The sequence below is a fragment of the Bos taurus genome, chromosome 26, assembly GCF_002263795.3.
Source record: "Bos taurus isolate L1 Dominette 01449 registration number 42190680 breed Hereford chromosome 26, ARS-UCD2.0, whole genome shotgun sequence".
NCBI lineage: Eukaryota > Metazoa > Chordata > Mammalia > Artiodactyla > Bovidae > Bos > Bos taurus.
The window spans coordinates 35,578,558-35,596,759 of record NC_037353.1 but is presented as its reverse complement, the minus strand read 5'-3'; the positions used below and the strand labels follow the sequence as shown (position 1 = coordinate 35,596,759).

Below are 18,202 nucleotides of genomic sequence, written 5' to 3'. Positions count from 1 at the left end.
CACCTTGATTTTGGCTCAGTGAAACCGATTCAGACCTTTAAGTATGTGTTAAGACACCAAAGTGAAAGTGAAAGTTCCTCAGTCATATCCGACTCTGCGATTCCATGGACTGCCATGGAATTCTCCAGGCCAGAACACTGGAGTGGGTAGCCTTTCCCTTCTCCAGGATGTTTTCCCAACCCAGGGATCAAACCCAGGTCTCCCGCATTGCAGGCAGATTCTTTACCAGCTGAGCCACAAGGGAAGCCCAAAAACACTGGAGTGGGTAGCCAATCCCTTCTCCAGGGGATCTTCCCGACGCAGGAATAGAGCCGGGGTCTCCTGCATTGCAGGGGAATTCTTTACCAACTGAGCTCTCAGGGAAGCCCCTGTTAAGACAACAAGTTTGTGGTAATTTGTTACAGCTATTGTAGGAAACTAATGCTAATAACTGAACTGACTGAATGTTAATAACTAAAATTTTTGATTTAACTTACTTAAGATAAATATTGTTATTTAGTACAAGAAATCAGACTTTAGAGATTTTAAAAACTTTACTGTGCAATCTGAAATATCTACTTTTCTATGCAAAACAGCAACTTTTTCCTGTCTTTGTTACTACCATATTTTCTGTAACTTCTAGCAGTGATTAGAAGGAATGGTCAACAGCCAAACTCTACAGATTGTCATTATTTTACTCTAAATTAATACATTTATATACAGAATGAAAGATATATGAATATGACTTAAAATTTTAAGGAAAATTAGATGTCTTAATTTGTAGTTTTCTGTACTCTACAACTAAAATGATTAAGAGAGTAAATTTATATACTGAATGTTAGTTTAAAACACAAATAACTATAAAGAATGAATTATACACAAAAAGGCTCCATCACCCATTAAATATCATTTAAAGCCATCCAAGACTCCATTTCATAAAAATACATCCATGAAAAATCCACTACTCTATTATCTGGACACTTATGGAATATCTCTGCATAATTCTCCCTGTATAACTTTCATCAATCAATATGGGAATTTCCTCAAGGTAAGTAGATTACAGCTCTCTTGAAAAAGATGTACTAAACTAGTTCAAGTTACAGTGTGTTTCATAAATATTTAATATGCTACCTTTTCCACGGGTTAATCCAAAGAGCACAAATGAATTTCTAATGATGTAACTTTTGGCACTAGTGACAGGCTGCTGCTGCTGCTAAGTCGCTTCAGTCGTGTCCAACTCTGTGCGACCCCATAGACGGCAGCCCACCAGGCTCCCCCGTCCCTGGGATTCTCCAGGCAAGAACACTGGAGTGGGTTGCCATTTCCTTCTCCAATGCATGAAAGTGAAAAGTGAACGGGAAGTCGCTCAGTCGTGTCCGACTCTTCGCGACCCCATGGACTGCAGCCTACCAGGCTCCTCCGTCCATGGGATTTTCCAGGCAAGAGTACTGGAGTGGGGTGCCATTGAGAGACAAATTTTTGAGGCTATTCTATAACCCAAAGTAGAATTATACTCTGATCCCTCTCAAATTTATATCTCTATCCTTACAATCTCTCTTGAATTCTAGACTCAAAATTAAACTACCTACATATATTGTCACCCTGCTTATTTAACTTATATGCAGAGTACATCATGCAAAATGCCAGGCTGGATGAAGCACAAGCTGGAATCAAGATTGCTGGGAGAAATATTAATAACCTTGGATAAGCAGATGACAGCACCCTTATGGCAGAAAGCGAAGAAAAACTAAAGAGCCTCTTGATGAAAGTGAAAGGGGAGAGTGAAAACACTGGCTTAAAACTCAACATTCAGAAAACTAAGATCATGGAATCCGGTCCCATCACTTCATAGCAAACAGATGGGGAAACAACGGCAACAATGACAGACTTTATTTTGAGGTCTCCAAAATCACTGCAGATGGTGACTGCAGCCATGAAATTAAAAGACTCTTGCTCCTTGGAAGAAAAGCTATGACCAACCTAGACAGCATATTAAAAAGCAGAGACAGTACTTTACCAACAAAGGTCGGTCTAGTCAAAGCTAAGGTTTTTCCAGTAGTCAAGAATGGATGTGAGAGTTGGGCTATAAAGAAAGCTGAGCACCAAAGAATTGATGCTATTGAACTGGGGTGTTGGAGAAGACTCTTGTAGTCCCCTTAAACTACAAGGAGATCCAACCAGTTCATCCTAAAGGAATCAGTCCTGAATATGTATTAGAAGGACTGGTGCTGGAGCTGAAACTCCAATACTTTGGCCACCTGATGCAAAGAACCGACTCACTGGAAAAAAACCCTGATGCTGGGAAAGATTGAAGGCAGGAGGAGAAAGGGATGACAGAGGATGAGATGGTTGGATGGCATCACTGATGAGATGGACATGAGTTTGAGTAGGCTCTGGGAGTTGGTGATGGACAGGAAAGCCTGGCGTGCAGCAGTCCTTGGGGTCGCAAAGAGTCGGACACGACTGAATGACTGAGCTGAACTGAACTGACATGACATTTCTACTGGGATGTCTCATAATCATCTCAAACTTAATATGTCCAAACCTAAAATCTTGATGCCCCCCTCCCAAATCTGTTCCTTCACCTGTGTTTACCATCTCAGTAAACAGTACTCTCATTCACCCAGTTGTTCAGGACAAAGATCTTAGAGCTACTGAGTTCTCTTTTTCTCCCATATCCATATCCAACAAATCCTGGACTGACATTCATTAGGTATGTAGGAATGCAGCCTTTCCAACTGTTAAAATCTGGAAATACTTCACTGATACAGTAGATGCTGCAGGTTACCAGGTCTTCCCCTTCCAAGTTACGCTGGCCCCTCTGCAATAATCCAGACTCTTCACAAAAGACAACTAAAGAGGTAATTACCTTACACAGCATGGCTTATCCAGGATCCTGTTGATTGGCTGGTGTCTCAGTGTCTGAACTTTACCAATTATAAACATTTTTAAATTCAATCATCTCTACCAGTCTCTTCACACAGATCCTTTCCTTTACAACTAACATCCTTGTCCAAGCCACCATCCATCTCACCCTGATTACTGAAATAGTCTCCAAACTGGTCTTCTTATTTCTATTCTTCTTCTCTACCTATCACATTCAACTCTCCACAATGCAACCAGAATGATTAAAAATATAAATCTACTCATCAATTCCCTCAAAATCTTTCAATGATTTGCTATCACGCTAAAAATAAAAATCCTAAAGATGGCCTACGACTCCTACATGACTGGCCTCAGTATTCACTTATTGAATGGAAGAATGAAAATGTTCTTAGGATCACAAAAGATTAAAATGAAGTCAAACCTTGCTTTCCCACTTATGAGCCATGAAATCTTGGAAAAATTATTTAACTTTTCTAAACTTCATTTTAATCATGGAGATTATACCTAAAGAACATAGAATCCTGTGTAAATAAAGTAAGATCGAATGAAACTGTACTTAATATTGAATACTACTATGAAAGCTTCATAATAGTAAGCATATTACTATTATGAAGTTTATTCTCTCATTTCAATATACAAGGAAACTAAGTATAATTAAGTCTACAGGCTAAATATGCTAATGAAGCCTAGCATTATTAGGTATTATAAATATACATGCCAAAAGAAAACAGTAAAATTATAACTAAAACATTTCTACAATCACAGGTAAATCCAATTAAGAAATAATTGCAAATGACAAAACCCAGAATAAAGTACTACAAAGTTTTGAAAGTTTTTCCAAAGCAATTCCAGAATTACTGAATTACATTCTTCCTTCCTTCTCTCTTTTGCACTGGAAAAGTTTTTCTAAGGGAATCTATCTCTGATATGATAATGGAAATCAGTACAAAAATTTTACTTGCTTTAGACAAATCTTATAAAATACTTTTTCTTCCATAAAGAATGATATAAATTTAAAGTCTTCAACTGAGTGAAACAGCAATTCCTGGAAGGTCCCCTAACTTTATGAATAGATTTATATACTATCTGCTGATGTTACTAGAAAAACTGTAAGTACTATATACAAAGATGCAGGATGGAAAATCAAGCAGTAAAATTTTATCTCTCCTAACAACTGACTGGCATTTTAACAGCATGCTTTGATTTCTCAGGAAAAAAAGAATTAGTCTGAATAGAGTTCCTTTATATCATTTTAGAGCAGGAAAAAAAACTGAAAAGTAACCCAGTCAAACAAGAGTTTGGGGGGAAAAAAATCATGCTCCAGAGTTTTAGACTTCTTTTTGATACAGTTTTGGCTCATACATTTAATTCAAATTTAATCTATGACACCATGAAAAAAATATTTATCTTACTAAGGTGAAACATATTAAGGACAAGTTTTTATTTTCTTTTTGTAGTTCCTCAACAGGAAATATTAAATAAACATTGTTAACTTTGAACTATATCAACACAACTCGTTAAGCTGCATTTCTATAAATAACTCTATATTGAACTTTTGGTATTTTAAATAAATCCAGTAACAGAAAATACAACTTGTCCTCTAATAGTATCTCTAGTGTCGTATATCAGATTTCTTTGACTGTAAGCCACAGAAACTCGTTTTGGGGAAATTAAGGAAAAATGGGAATTTGTTGAAAAAATATGGGGAAATTCAAAGAATTTTTAAAAGAGGCTGAAAAGTTACACTTAAAATAGGTAGGTATATGGATTTATCATCCCATCAAGATTACTCACAATGAGTGAAAGGCAATTGCCCAAAAAGAAATTGAATTGCTAATAGGAAAGGAAGAAATATGCTGAGAAGGGAGATGTGAAGAGCAGTACACGTAACTTACTGTAATCACTCCAGAAATAGTCCTGTAATCTAATATGTGCACTGCATCTGAAATTCTCTACAGTAAAAGGCAAATGAGATAACACTGCTGCAAGCATCCTATCTTCTAACATTGTTAGAAAAATCTGATTTGGGTTCTATATCCAAAGTATTCTAAACATTTTCAAGGCCCATAAAACCAATCTCCAAAGGACAGTTATCAATTTTAGTGCAGTTTAAATGTCCACAGCTGTTCCGACAATATCTGAATTTTATAAAACAATGAATTGTGTGAGTGGTAATCACTACAGTAGGTCTGTTCCAAGAATACGTGGTTCTCACAGTTTAGGTCAATGATGCTATTACAGTATGAAAGGAACTGTCCTTCTTTTAGCAAAGATCAGTGCTCTCCAATTACTGTTTTTGTGTTGTGAAAGGCCTGAAACAAAGCTTTACAGACTGGTTCTGATTAGTTGAAAATGATAAATACAGAGTGAGATGGGATTGAGAACAGGATCTGCCTATCCTACGTCTAAGCCAGAGGCAATAAAATAAGCGGTTGTAAGTTTTTCTGCATTAGGTAAGTTTCTATAAGCAAGGAACCTCTGTCTGGCACAGAATAATAGCCTGTGAATTTTGTTGTAACCCACAACTCAGTCCTTTGTTCCATTCTCTCTCTGTACTCCCTTCCTTCATGATCTCAGCTGAACTCATGGTTTTCGGTATCATCAACTATTCCCAATTTAACATTTTTTAGCCAGTCAGCCCCAAACAGTACAGACCTCTCTCCACTAAACTCCAATTGCTTTTCAACATCTCCTCTAAGACGTCTAAAAGATATCTCAAACATAACATGCCAAACCCAAACTGATCTGCCTCCTAAAGTCTCCCTCATATCCATTGATGACAACTCTATCTTAATCTAAGGTCAAAAAGTCTTAAAGTCAATTTTAGTGTAGTTTAAATGTCTCTTTTCTTTCTCCCTTTATTAAATTTCTAAAGGAAAATGTAAGTTATGCTGTGTACTTATACACACTATACTAAAGTAACTATGTCCTAATATGTTACATGACTAACCCTGAGAAAAATAATTTATGATAAAATATTCATGGATCTGAGATAGAAGATTTCCTATTTTTCTAAAACAAAATCATCAAGTTTCTACAACTTGAAAAGTGCCATGGAGTCTTAAGTGCGTGCTTTGGTAGTCAATACTGCCACCCGATGGCAAATACTAAACTCTAAAACCAAAGGACGGAAAGAAAATACCTGACCAGACTGTTCAAATTCAAATGCTCACCTCAATATGTAAAATGTTTTATTTAGCAAGTAAATTTCATAATTTATTGGAGTACTCGTCTACTGAAACATCTGTACCTGAATGTCCACATAACACTAAACAGGCAAACTAAACCTTTCTAATTCATTCATTTAAGAAAAAAAAGAATTTGAGTGCCTCCTATACAACAAGCACTAGAGAAGATGCTGAGGATATAAAGATGATCAAAACATAATTACTCTTAACTTCATGGAGTTTACATTCCAGTAGGAAAGATAATCAAAGAATCACACCAGCGTAACTGTGGTGGATGCTACAAATTGAAAGGATTCAGTGCTAGGAAAGCGTCTAATGGAGGACCTGCCCTGAGAATGCTGAAGGTGAAGGAGAAGTGCAGAAATAAGAAAGGCCTTGAGATATTTAGGGACAAAGAACACACAAGGAACCGAAATAAATCCAAACAAAGTGTAACTAAATTTAAAGAATCAGAACACTATAGAAAACTACAAATTACCTGACGTACACATTAAGATGCTCTTTTAATCAATAATCTCAAAGGCTGAAAACATCCAACTTCAGTCCTTACCTGAGAACTACGACTGAACTGAAAAGGAATACTGAATATTCATAAAGAATTAGAGGACTAAATGACAGAATTGAACAGGATATGCCGGAACAGGAAAGGACCGGGGACGATTTTTCAATGTCCAAGTAATGATCTTTCATACAAAACCTGATAATCTGGTTTTCAACTCCATAGAATTGGGGGAGGGAATGTTCTGTGGTAATAAGTTGAGAATTGTACCCTGAAGCCTGCTGGTTTATCTTTTCCACCTGTCGACTACTACCATCTACTCCACATCACAAAGTTTTTCTGAGCAGACACGAGAGAACTGTTCAACACATTCCTCGTCAATTATGGCAACAATCTATACTTTAAAATATTTTATTTGTATTTTTTCCTTTATTTAGAAGACTCTAATCATCTGAACCCCCTTCCTTGTTTAGGAAAATCTCTAACTGTGTGGATTTTGTTCAGAAACAAAATCTATTCCCACACAATTCAGAAGGTAGGGGTAAGACCTAAATTTAGCCAAGTAGATATTACCGAGCAGGCCTTCAAACCTTCGTAAGTGATAACAAAGATGTGGGGAGAGTTTAGAACTTCTCTACCCAAGCCTACAGCATGCCGTATCCACAGCAAGGACACAGGGGTGGTGACCCAGGATCCAGTGGCAGCGACAGGAATATCCTAATCAAACTTTTCTGTGGCTATATCTGTGCTGGGAACCAACCCACTAGCCTTCCGTTACACCTATCCCTTTGCAACCAAGGTTTTACAGCCTTCCCATCACCTTTGTGAGCTACCCAATGTCCTTTTGTATTAGTCAGAGTACAGGTTAAGACAACCAAAAGTAAGTTGCTTAAATAAGCTAAAAGTTCATTCTTTTCTCATAAAACACATTCTACAGGCAAATATGCAAGTGTTACCACAGATGCTGCCATTTACCAGCCATTGTAAAAGATCTCAGTGATGTAAAATTCCCACACAGCATTTCTACTCATATCCTACTGACCTAATACAGTATAATAACCATGCTAGATGCGAAGAAGGCTGAGGAATATGGTATGCAGCTGAAGACCATGTGCTTGAGAGCTACAAACTCAGTGAATTCTATCACCAAAAAGAAGGCAAGAACAAATCCTGGGAGGCAGAGATCCCTGACATAGTTCCCAATAACTGCCTTTTCTGCTCAGGGAAGCCAGAACTGTGTCTGTTGCTTACAATCAAACCAAAGACTTCCAGTGGTTCTGATTGTCTAAAGTTATGTAAGAGAGAAACCTTGAGCCACTCTGATTAGGGAGCTGATTGGGGGCAGGGGTGGGGGAAAACACATAGCTACTTGAAGCTCTGCTTCCTTAAATACAAAATTAGGGATCAGATCTGAGGCTCAAAGAAACCAGACTATACATCATCTGTCTTGAAAGAAGCACAATATCCATTTCACCAAACACTACCCATAAAATATTCATCAGAGATAAATTAATTACTAAGAAGCAGTAATGGTATACAAATGTCTAGTTTCTATGTAATATTTTATAATTTATAAAGCACTTTCACATTATTCTCATTTTAAAAAACGTGTACATGTATACACGTGTATGTGTTTATATATATATATAAACTTCATATTATCACTTTGCTTTAAAAGTAAACATACCCAGTATTTGTTCCCCATGTCCACTTTCTTTTAGACATTTAAGAGTCAAGTCCTGACAAGAATAATAAAATGTGAAATGCCAATAAACAGAGCCAGAAAAACAACAGATAACGTTTTCAACCAGATATATATTACAAAACACCCAGAAAATAAAGTATTTTAAAGATGGAAGAAAAGAACAAAGAAAGGACAGAGATGTTCATAGAGAATATTTTACAAATATATTTCTCATTTGCTTTTAAGACTGTTGAGATGAGCTGGGGACTAATAGCAGATGAAGACAAGTTAGAAAAAAAACCTTGCATATAAGCTATACTTCTATTTCTCAGGCCTTAGCTTAAATATATTCTTGATGTACTTACTAGTCTTTTCAGAGAAAAGGACATTATTTTAGATTCAAGACTGAAATGGAAAAAAAAAAAAAAAAAGATACCTCAAGGCACTTTTTAAGGGAAGAAAGGCCATGAATTATTAAAATAGCCACTCAACAAAATACATCCTATAATTAAAAACACTGAGAAATTTGTATCTGTCATAATCATAATAGGGAATCAAATGCAACTCAATAATCACTGATATTTCATATGGTTGGAGTAACTAATTTTTTAATGAAATAACATGTGTTAAAGATGGGCATAATTTATGGAAAGCCTAAAATAATTGCTCCAAATAACTACTAAGCACACTCAGCAACATTTGTTTAATTTGTCTGAGGAAAGTTAAATATGAGGAGCACACTCTCCTTGGTTTTTACCTGGGTCTGATAGGAACTACTGCTACGACTGCTACATATGGTCATGTAACTTTAGATTATGTATTTCTTGAGTCAAATTTCCCCCATCAACAGGATTAATACACAGGATTCTCAATGTGTAAATATAAGTTGCACAAAGCAAGCTCTCGGTAGGTAAGTACTGTAGTTGGCCAAAGAGTTCACTGGGATTCTTCTGTAACATCGCAAGGGAAAAACCCAAATGAATGCTTTGGCCAGCCCAATCTATAAATATATTTTATACAGACCCTATATAATAGTAAGATTTATGATTTTATACCCAAATACTTAAAGCTAAAACTCGTCAATATACTCTAAATTTAATATTTAATAATACATGTTGATAAAAATTATTTAGAAATTCTTCCCTAATTCTTACTGCTTTTGCCACAGGCAACTGAAAAACTTTTTAAAATATTCTATGTTCTTTTAAAAATAGCCACAAGAGGTCAGTCTTTACTAAGAAAGAAGTTTAATATAGTCCAGTACCTTCCAAGATAAGCATCTATTTTTACAACATGCTATTTATGTTACCCATTATAAATCAAATTTTGATGTACCAGGTGTTAATTTTAGCCAAGCCACCAAATCTTTGGGAACCCATCAAAAAATTAAAGAAAATCAATAATCATACATCTACAATTTAAAGAGTTTCATTTATAAATTTATTTGATTCTCATAATAGCATGTAGACAAAATCTTTACTGATATTGTGAAAAAAGTGAAAGTCGTTCAATCATGTCCAACTCTTCATGACCCCATGGACTACACACCACCAGGCTCCTCTGTCCATGAGACTTCCCAGGCAAGAATATTGGAGTGGATAACCATTCCCTTCACCAAGGGATCTTCCCCACCCAGGGATGGAACCTGGGTCTCCTGCATTGCAGGTAGATTCTTTACCATCTGAGTCACCTGGGAAGCCTTTTGAAGAAGCAAATTATTAAGACGTTGACTACTACTGAAATTCTAAAAATGAATCTATGAGATTTGGGTGTGCAAACTACAGCAAATGAGTGTAGATATTATTTGTATTAATATATTAGCTATGTGACTACATGTTTCAAAAGCCACTTACCTTGCCAACTATCATTGCAGACACACAACTTTTCTCCTGTTAGGTCACAGTAACCGTGATCTGGACTGCCGCAATTGGCTTTACAGTAGGGGATATCACAAGCTTCACCCTTCCAGTATTTATCACATTCACAATACACTTGATTTGAAACAGAGACACTAGTTGTACACTTCCCATGACCAGAGCAATTGTTAGGACAAGAATTGATTCTGTAAAATATAATTCATATATATTCAAATTCAAGATGATTAGAAAAATAATCTGGGCTGGTATTTTGTTGAATTTATAAATGTTATATGTGTCCATGTGTTTCATTTAACACATTTTACAATGTGATTTCAATTCTTTACTCTGTACTTTTTTACCCCTAAGGCGATTCAGGTATACATATCTTCAACTGGCCTCAGTCCATTCAATGAATTTACTCTGCTACCAAGACTACACACTCAACGTCTGCAGGATCTATACAGTTCCAAGCACAATGTTTGGTAAATATTCAAGTACTCAAATGTTTTATAGGATATGAGTACACTTTATAGGCAAAAAATAAGGTCATGAATACATGAAACAGTAAGAGAAGGCAAAACATAAACTGGTTGCTGCTAAGCTAAGTCACTTCAGTCGTGTCCGACTCTGTGCGACCCCATAGATGGCAGCCCACCAGGCTCCCCCATCCCTGGGATTCTCCAGGCAAGAATACTGGAGTGGGTTACCATTTCCTTCTCCAATGCATGAAAGTGAAAGTGAAAGTGAAGTCGCTCAGTCGTGTCCGACTCTTCTCGACCCCGTGGACTGCAGCCTACAAGGCTCCTCCGTCCATGGGAGTTTCCGGGTAGGAGCACTGGAGCGGGTGCCATCGCCACATGACACTTAAATAGCATGCTATCACCTAAACACTGTTGTGGAAATTAAAAGGTGTTTATCAGATTTTATTTTAAGGCTCCCTAACTGATTATATTTTACTATATATTTATTCTCCCTTGTGTACATGCTTGATATAAATAAACTCCATAATAAATTGCTGATTCAAGGATATTTAGGATGTCTTATTCCTCATGAAAAATCCTCGGTTATCATTTTCTACATTACTGAAGAAAACAAACAAACAAAAAAATGTATCAAATTCTTCTGTGGTCATTCCTAATGAAAACAACCAAAAGAATCTCTGGCTAATTCACTTCACCCTTGGACTTCTATAAAAATTTGCACAGAGAGTTAGACATAAGAAACACTCAAGAAATATTATTTTTCTAATTTTAAAGAGGCAGTGGTATATAGCCACTTACCTTATCTCCTCAATTTTCTCATGTGTAAAATGGGGAAAATACTCACTTGACAGAATTGACGTGAAGAGAATTAAAGAATCTTATTGTATATACAGCATTCAGCACAGTTTCTGCAATAAGAAGGACTATGAAAATGTAGCTCTCTTCATTCTTCAGATTAGGTATAAAATACCTTGGAGCACAGAGGGGCAGATAACAGCTCTCTGCAATCCTGAACATTTGTGACGTAAAGTTACACTCGGTGTGTGTTTCTTTACTTAATTGTTTCCCGACGATTTTTAATTTTGTGATTAATTTTCAACCAAACCTAACTTGTTACCATGGTGCCTTGAAGCTTACAAATTATCCTAATACAAGCTTAGACAGGATTTGGGGGATCATATTATTAAAAATCTTATGTAACAGGAAGAGACGCTGTATATTTTGGAATTTAACACCCTAGCCGATTCCTGGTACATAAGACATTTATACAAAAAAACAATAAACTCTTTTATGTCAAATTATAAGAATCATTATTACAATACGAATTTTAAAAAAAAATACTTACGAGTAAAAAATGTTGAAACCAGTTAGATTATATGCAGCATCACTAAAAAAATGTAACAGTGCATAGCCAGATGTTGTAACAACTTCAGGCACAGTTTCATTTCCCCGTATTTCAGGAACTATCAAACCACTGTTAAGAGAGCAAAGTTGAACATTGTGTATATTAATGTACGTATGACTGTTAATCACATAAGACTTTTTCAAAATATTCTTTTCACAATCATTAACTATCTATTATATATTACAATGCACAAGAAGAATAAATCTAAAATGAGTTCCCAGTCATTTCTCACCAATGAGCTCTACTGCTGCTGCTGACGACAGAAAACATCTACTCTCAGGCCACCATACTCCTTTCTCTCTTCTCAACACTAGACTGTAATTTCTGCCCTTTGCCCTGTTGTCCATTCTCTCATAAGACCACAGGGTGCTCTTTTACTTAAGTTCTATGTAAACCTTCATTTAAAGATACCTTGGGAAAGAACTGTTGTTGCTAAGCTGCTAAGTCATGTCTGACTCTTTGGAACCCCATGGACTGTAGCCCACCAGGCCCCCTGTCCATGGGATTTCCCAGGCAAGAATACTAGAGCAGGTTGCCATTTCCTTCTCCAGGGGATCTTTCCGATCCAGATATCAATCCGCATCTACTGCATTGTAAGGCAGATTTCTTCACCACTGAGCCACCTGGGAAGAACTAATATGGTTAAAATGTCCATTCTACCCAAAGCAATACTACCTTTATTTTCTTGGGCTCCAAAATCACTGCAGATGGTGACTGCAGCCATGAAGTTAAAAGGCGCTTGCTTGCTCCTTGGAAGAAAAGCTATGAGAAACCTAGATAGCATATTAAAAAGCAGAGACATTACTTTGTCAACAAAGATCAATCTGGTCAAAACTGGTTTTTTCAATAGTCATGTATGGATGTTGAGAGTTGGACCATAAAGAAAACTGGGTGCTGAAGAATTGATGCTTTTGAACTGTGGTGTGGAGAAGACTCTTGAGAGTCCCTTGGACTGCAAGAAGAGCCAACCAGTCCATCCTAAAGGAAATCAGTCCTGAATATTCATTGGAAGGACTGATGCTGAAGCTGAAACTCCCTCCAATGCTTTGGCCACCTGATGCAAAGAACAGACTCATTGAAAAAGACCCTGATGCTGGGAAAGATTGAAGGCAGGAGAAGGGGACGACAGAGGATGAGACGGTTGGGTGGCATCACCAACTCAATAGACATGGGTTTGAGCAAACTCCAGGAGTTGGTGATGGACGGAGAAGCCTGGCGTGCTGCAGTCCATGGGATCACAAAGAGTCAGACATGACTAAATGACTGAACTGAACTGAACACAAAGCAATCTACAGATTCAATGGAATCCTTAGCAAAACACCCATGACATTGTTCATGGAACTAGAACAAATAATCCTAAAATTTGTATGAAACCACAAAAGATCTTGAATAGCCAAAACAATCTTGATAGAAAAAAAAAAAAAGAACAAAGCTGGAGGCATCCTGCTCCATGACTTTTGGCTATAATACAAAGATACAGGAATCAAAACAGAATAGTTTTAGCATAAAAAAGACAAAAAGATCAATGGAACAGAATAGAAAGCTCAGAAATAAACCCACACACTTATGGTCAATTAATCAATGTCAAAGGAGGCAAGAATATACAATGGAGAAAAGCTGGTCTCTTCAACAAGTACTGCTGGGAAAACTAGATGGTTATATGCAAAACAATGAGATTAGAACATGCCCTCACACCATACAAAAATAAACTCAAGATGGATTAAAGACCTAAATATAAGACCAGAAACCATACTACTCCTGGAAGAAAACATAGGCAGGATACCCTTTGACATAGTTGTCGGATTATTTGGGGGGATGTGCCCCCTCAGGAAAGGGAGACAAAAGCAAAAATAAACAAATGGGACCCAATCAAACTTAAAAGTTTTTGCACAGCAAAGGAAACCATCTGCAAAATAAAAAGACAACCTACTGAAAGGGAGAAGATATTTACAAATGATGTCTGATAAGGGGTTAATGTCCTAAATATAGAAAGAGCTCATAGAACTAAATATCAAATTTTTTTTTAAAAGTTTTTTTTTACCTGATTGCGAAGACATGCATATACATTTTTCCAAAGAAGACATACAGATGTACAACAGGCACATGAAAAGATGCTAAACATTACTAATCATTAGAGAAATGCAAATCAAAACCACAATGAACCACCACCTCACACCTGTCAGAATGGCTATCATCAAAAAGAGGACATAACAAATGTTAGAGAGGATGTGAAGAAAAGGGAACTCTCTTGTACTCTTCATGGGAACGTAAATTGATGCAGCCACTACGGAAAACAGTATAAAAGTTTCTCAAAAAATTAAAAACAGAATACTGTATGACCCAGCAATTCTACTCTGGGATATATCTAAAGAAAATGAAAACACTAATCCAAAACGGTATATGTATTCCAAAGTTCTTAGCAGCATTATTTCAAAGTCAAGATATGGAGGCAACCTAAGTGTCTACCAAGAAATGAATGGATAAAGAAGATGTGGCACGCACACACACACACACACACACACACACAATGGAATATTACTTAGCCATAAAGAGAATGAAATTTTGCCATTTGCAACAACATGGATGAACCTGAAGGGTATTTTGCTTAGTGAAGTAACTCAGAGAAAGACAAATAAATGCTGTATGTTTTCACTTACATGTGAAATTTAAAAAAAATAAATAAAACAAACAAATGAATAAAAGAAAACCAAAACAGACTCACAGACACAGGGAGCAAACCAATGGTTGCCAGTGGGGAGAGGGGTGGTGGAGGGAACAAGATAGGGGAAGAGGCTTAAGGGGTACAAAGTACTAGGTATACATAAATAAGATACAAGGACATAACATACAGCACAGAGAATATAGCCAGTATTTGATAATAACTTTAAATGGAAGATAATCTATAAAAATATCAAATCACTATGTTGCATACCAGAAACTAGTATAATATTGTAAAGCAACTATACTTCAATTAGATAGATAAAATAAAACCACCTTGGTACTCTCTAACAAGTGACCTTATAGCGTTACTCTTCCCCACTGGTTGCAAATTCTCATGAAGCTAGACAGAACACTTCATCCGATCAGCTAAGTGATTACAATGATATTCCAGTTAAAGTTGCACATCTGCAATTCACTAACCTAGTTTTAGATTATCTTAACATACATACTTTTTATAATTCTTTAGCATTTTGCATACTCATGCAAATTACATCAATATATAATTATTCCAAAAGACAACAAACACAAAAGAAAATGAAGTTTGTTGGGGAAAAATATAACTGTGTAAAAGCAGGAGTTCTGTATTAATAACTGGTATTTCTGCCTTTTTAAGCATTCTTGTTCACAGGGGAAAATTACATATCTTCATTTACTTATACCATACTATCCTCTCTAAATCTAAGAAAACATATAAGAAAAAAAAAGCTGCTAACAACAAATTACATTACTCAAAGTATCCGATTCCTTTAGACACTGTTAAACTTATGTTTAGGTACCAACAGGTACTGAAGTCCCTCATTCAGATTGTATTTGACAGAACAAAATGAAATATTATAGTCAAGTAATTTATTTTGTAAACACATTTTGAAAAGCAAACAAATTAAAAAGTAAACAACCCCTGATGTTTTAACAATTATTATAACATTTACTAGCTTCTGTTTGTGAAGGAACAAAAGATTTTAAAAGCAGACTGTCAACAGAATTAATTTCTGTAAGACCAGTTTTATACACATATATAATTTTCACTGTAGTGAGATTACATCACATGAACACATTGCTAAAAATAATATTCCAGATCTTTTTAACAGATATGATTAAATGCTCTGAAACAGATGAAAAGAGCAGATTTGTTTGCTTGGCTGTTTGTTTGTGTTTTAAAAACAATAAATGAAAGAAGATTCCCACTTCCCACATAACATACCTATTTGGACCAACCAACCTTCTCACTGAAGTCCACTAGAAAAGGAACTGGCCTCACCATTTCTCCATACAGGCATTCACTAATTTCAAAGTTAGAGGTCAGGTTCAAAGGGCTAAGAAACTGGACTGTTTCACAGAGCTAGGAAACCACAGAGTAGAACACAGAACCCCCTCTGACCTGAGACCCCAAAGACTAGGAGTAAAAGTGAACCCATAAAAGACAGGACCTTCAGAAACGACAGCGTGGCTGTGAATCACCTCAACACCTGATTTAGAATCCAGCTGGCTGTGAATTTCTAGTGTCCCTGGCATTCTCCGGGAATACAACAAATTCCTAGGCCTCAAATTATTATTACTAATGATTTTACAATCAAGGTGTCTGGCACATGATCGTCCAGCACACAATAAAAAAAATAACACATCTCCATTCCAATCCATCTCCATATTATAAAATGGAGAATTATATATAGTTCTATCTTGCCTACAGAATAAAGTCAATTTCTTTAGTGTGGTAAGAAGAAAGCAATGTTACAATGATCTGCTGCTGCTGCTGCTTCTAAGTCACTTCAGTCGTGTCTGACTCTGTGCGACCCCATGGACAGCAGCCCACTAGGCTGCTCTGTCCCTGGGATTCTCCAGGCAAGAATACTGGAGTGGGTTGCCTTCTCCAATGCATGAAAGTGAAAAGTGAAAGTGAAGTCGCTTAGTTGTGCCTGATTCTTAGCGACCCCATGGACTGCAGCCTACCAGGCTCCTTCATCCATGGGATTCTCCAGGCAAGAGTACTGGAGTGGGGTGCCATTGCCTTCTTCAGTTACAGTGATCAAGGGACAATAAAACCAGGCTTATATTCTGATTCCACTGCTTACAAGTTAAGCAACTCTGAGCCACTCACAGAATCTCTCTGTGCCTCAATTCTCCATTTACAAAATAGCAATAATACCTACCTGAAAGGTTACTGTGAGGAGTCAATGACTTGATGTATATATAAAGGACTTGATGTATATATAAATGCTACCTGGCACATGAGCATGCAGGAGATGCTACTGATTACCATTTATAGAGTACTCGGGCTCCCACCTATCCCTTCATATTTCCTATGATCAAGCTACTCATCACTACTTACTACTGTCCCAAAATATAATGTTCTTTAGGGTGTATATGCCACTATGAACAAAGCTAGTGGAGGTGGAATTCCAGTTGAGCTATTTCAAATCCTAAAAGATGATGCTGTGAAAGTGCTGCACTCAGTAAGCCAGCAAATTTGGAAAACTCAGCAGTGGCCATAGGACTGGAAAAGGTCAGTTTTCATTCCAATCCCAAAGAAAAGCAATGCCAAAGAATGTTCAAACTACCGCACAGTTGCATTCATCTCACACGCTAGCAAAGTAACGCTCAAAATCCTCCAAGCCAGGCTTCAACAGTATGTGAACCGTAAACTTCCATAGGTTCAAGCTGGATTTAAAAAACGCAGAGGAACCAGAGATCAAGTTGCCAACATCCGTTGGGTCAAAGAAAAAGCAAGAGTTCCAGAAAAACACCTACTTTTGCTTTATTGATTAGGCCAAAGCCTTTGACTGTGTGAATCACAACAAATTGTGGAAAATTCTTAAAAAGATGGGAATACCAGACCACCTGACCTGCCTTCTGAGAAATCTGTATGCAGGTCAAGAAGCAACAGCTAGAACTGGACATGGAACAACAGACTGGTCCCAAATCAAGAAACCAGTATGTCAATGCTGATTATTGTCACCCTGCTTATTTAACTTATATGCAGAGTACATCATGCGAAATGCTGGGCTGGATGAAGCACAAGCTGGAATCAAGGTTGCCAGGAGAAATATCAATAACCTCAGATACGCAAATGACACCACCCTTATGGCAGAAAGCGAAGAACAACTTAGGAGCCTCTTGATGAAAGTGAAAGAGAAGAGTGAAAAAGTTGGCTTAAAACTCAACATTCAAAAACTAAGATTGTGGCATCTGGTCGCATCACTTGATGACAAACAGATGGGGAAACAATGGAAACAGTGAGAGACTATTTTGGGGGGCTCCAAAATCACTGCAGATGGTGACTGCAGCTATGAAGTTAAAAGACACTTGCTCCTTGGAAGAAAAGCTATGACAAACCTAGATAGCATATTAAAAAGCAGAGACATTACTTTGCCAACAAAGGTCCATCTAGTCAAAGCTATGGTTTTTTCAGTAGCCACGTATGGATGTGAGAGTTGGACTATCAAGAGAGCTGAGTGCAGAAGAATTGATGCTTTTGAACTGTGGTGTTGGAGAAGACTCTTGA

The 18,202-nt window shown here is 36.9% G+C and overlaps 1 protein-coding gene across 8 annotated transcripts in view; it reads right to left on the bottom strand.

Moving 5' to 3' along the window:
* Nucleotides 1-18,202, bottom strand: part of ATRNL1 (attractin like 1) — an 815,618-nt gene that overhangs the window by 756,285 nt on the left and 41,131 nt on the right. For all 8 annotated transcript variants that reach the window (XM_024985963.2, XM_059882070.1, XM_059882071.1 and 5 more), the window contains exons 4-5: nt 11,923-12,051; nt 10,090-10,298 (exon numbers count right to left, since the gene is read on the bottom strand). In XM_024985963.2, coding sequence (XP_024841731.1) covers nt 10,090-10,298; nt 11,923-12,051 — 338 coding nt within the window. The remainder of the gene's footprint in view (nt 1-10,089; nt 10,299-11,922; nt 12,052-18,202) is intronic.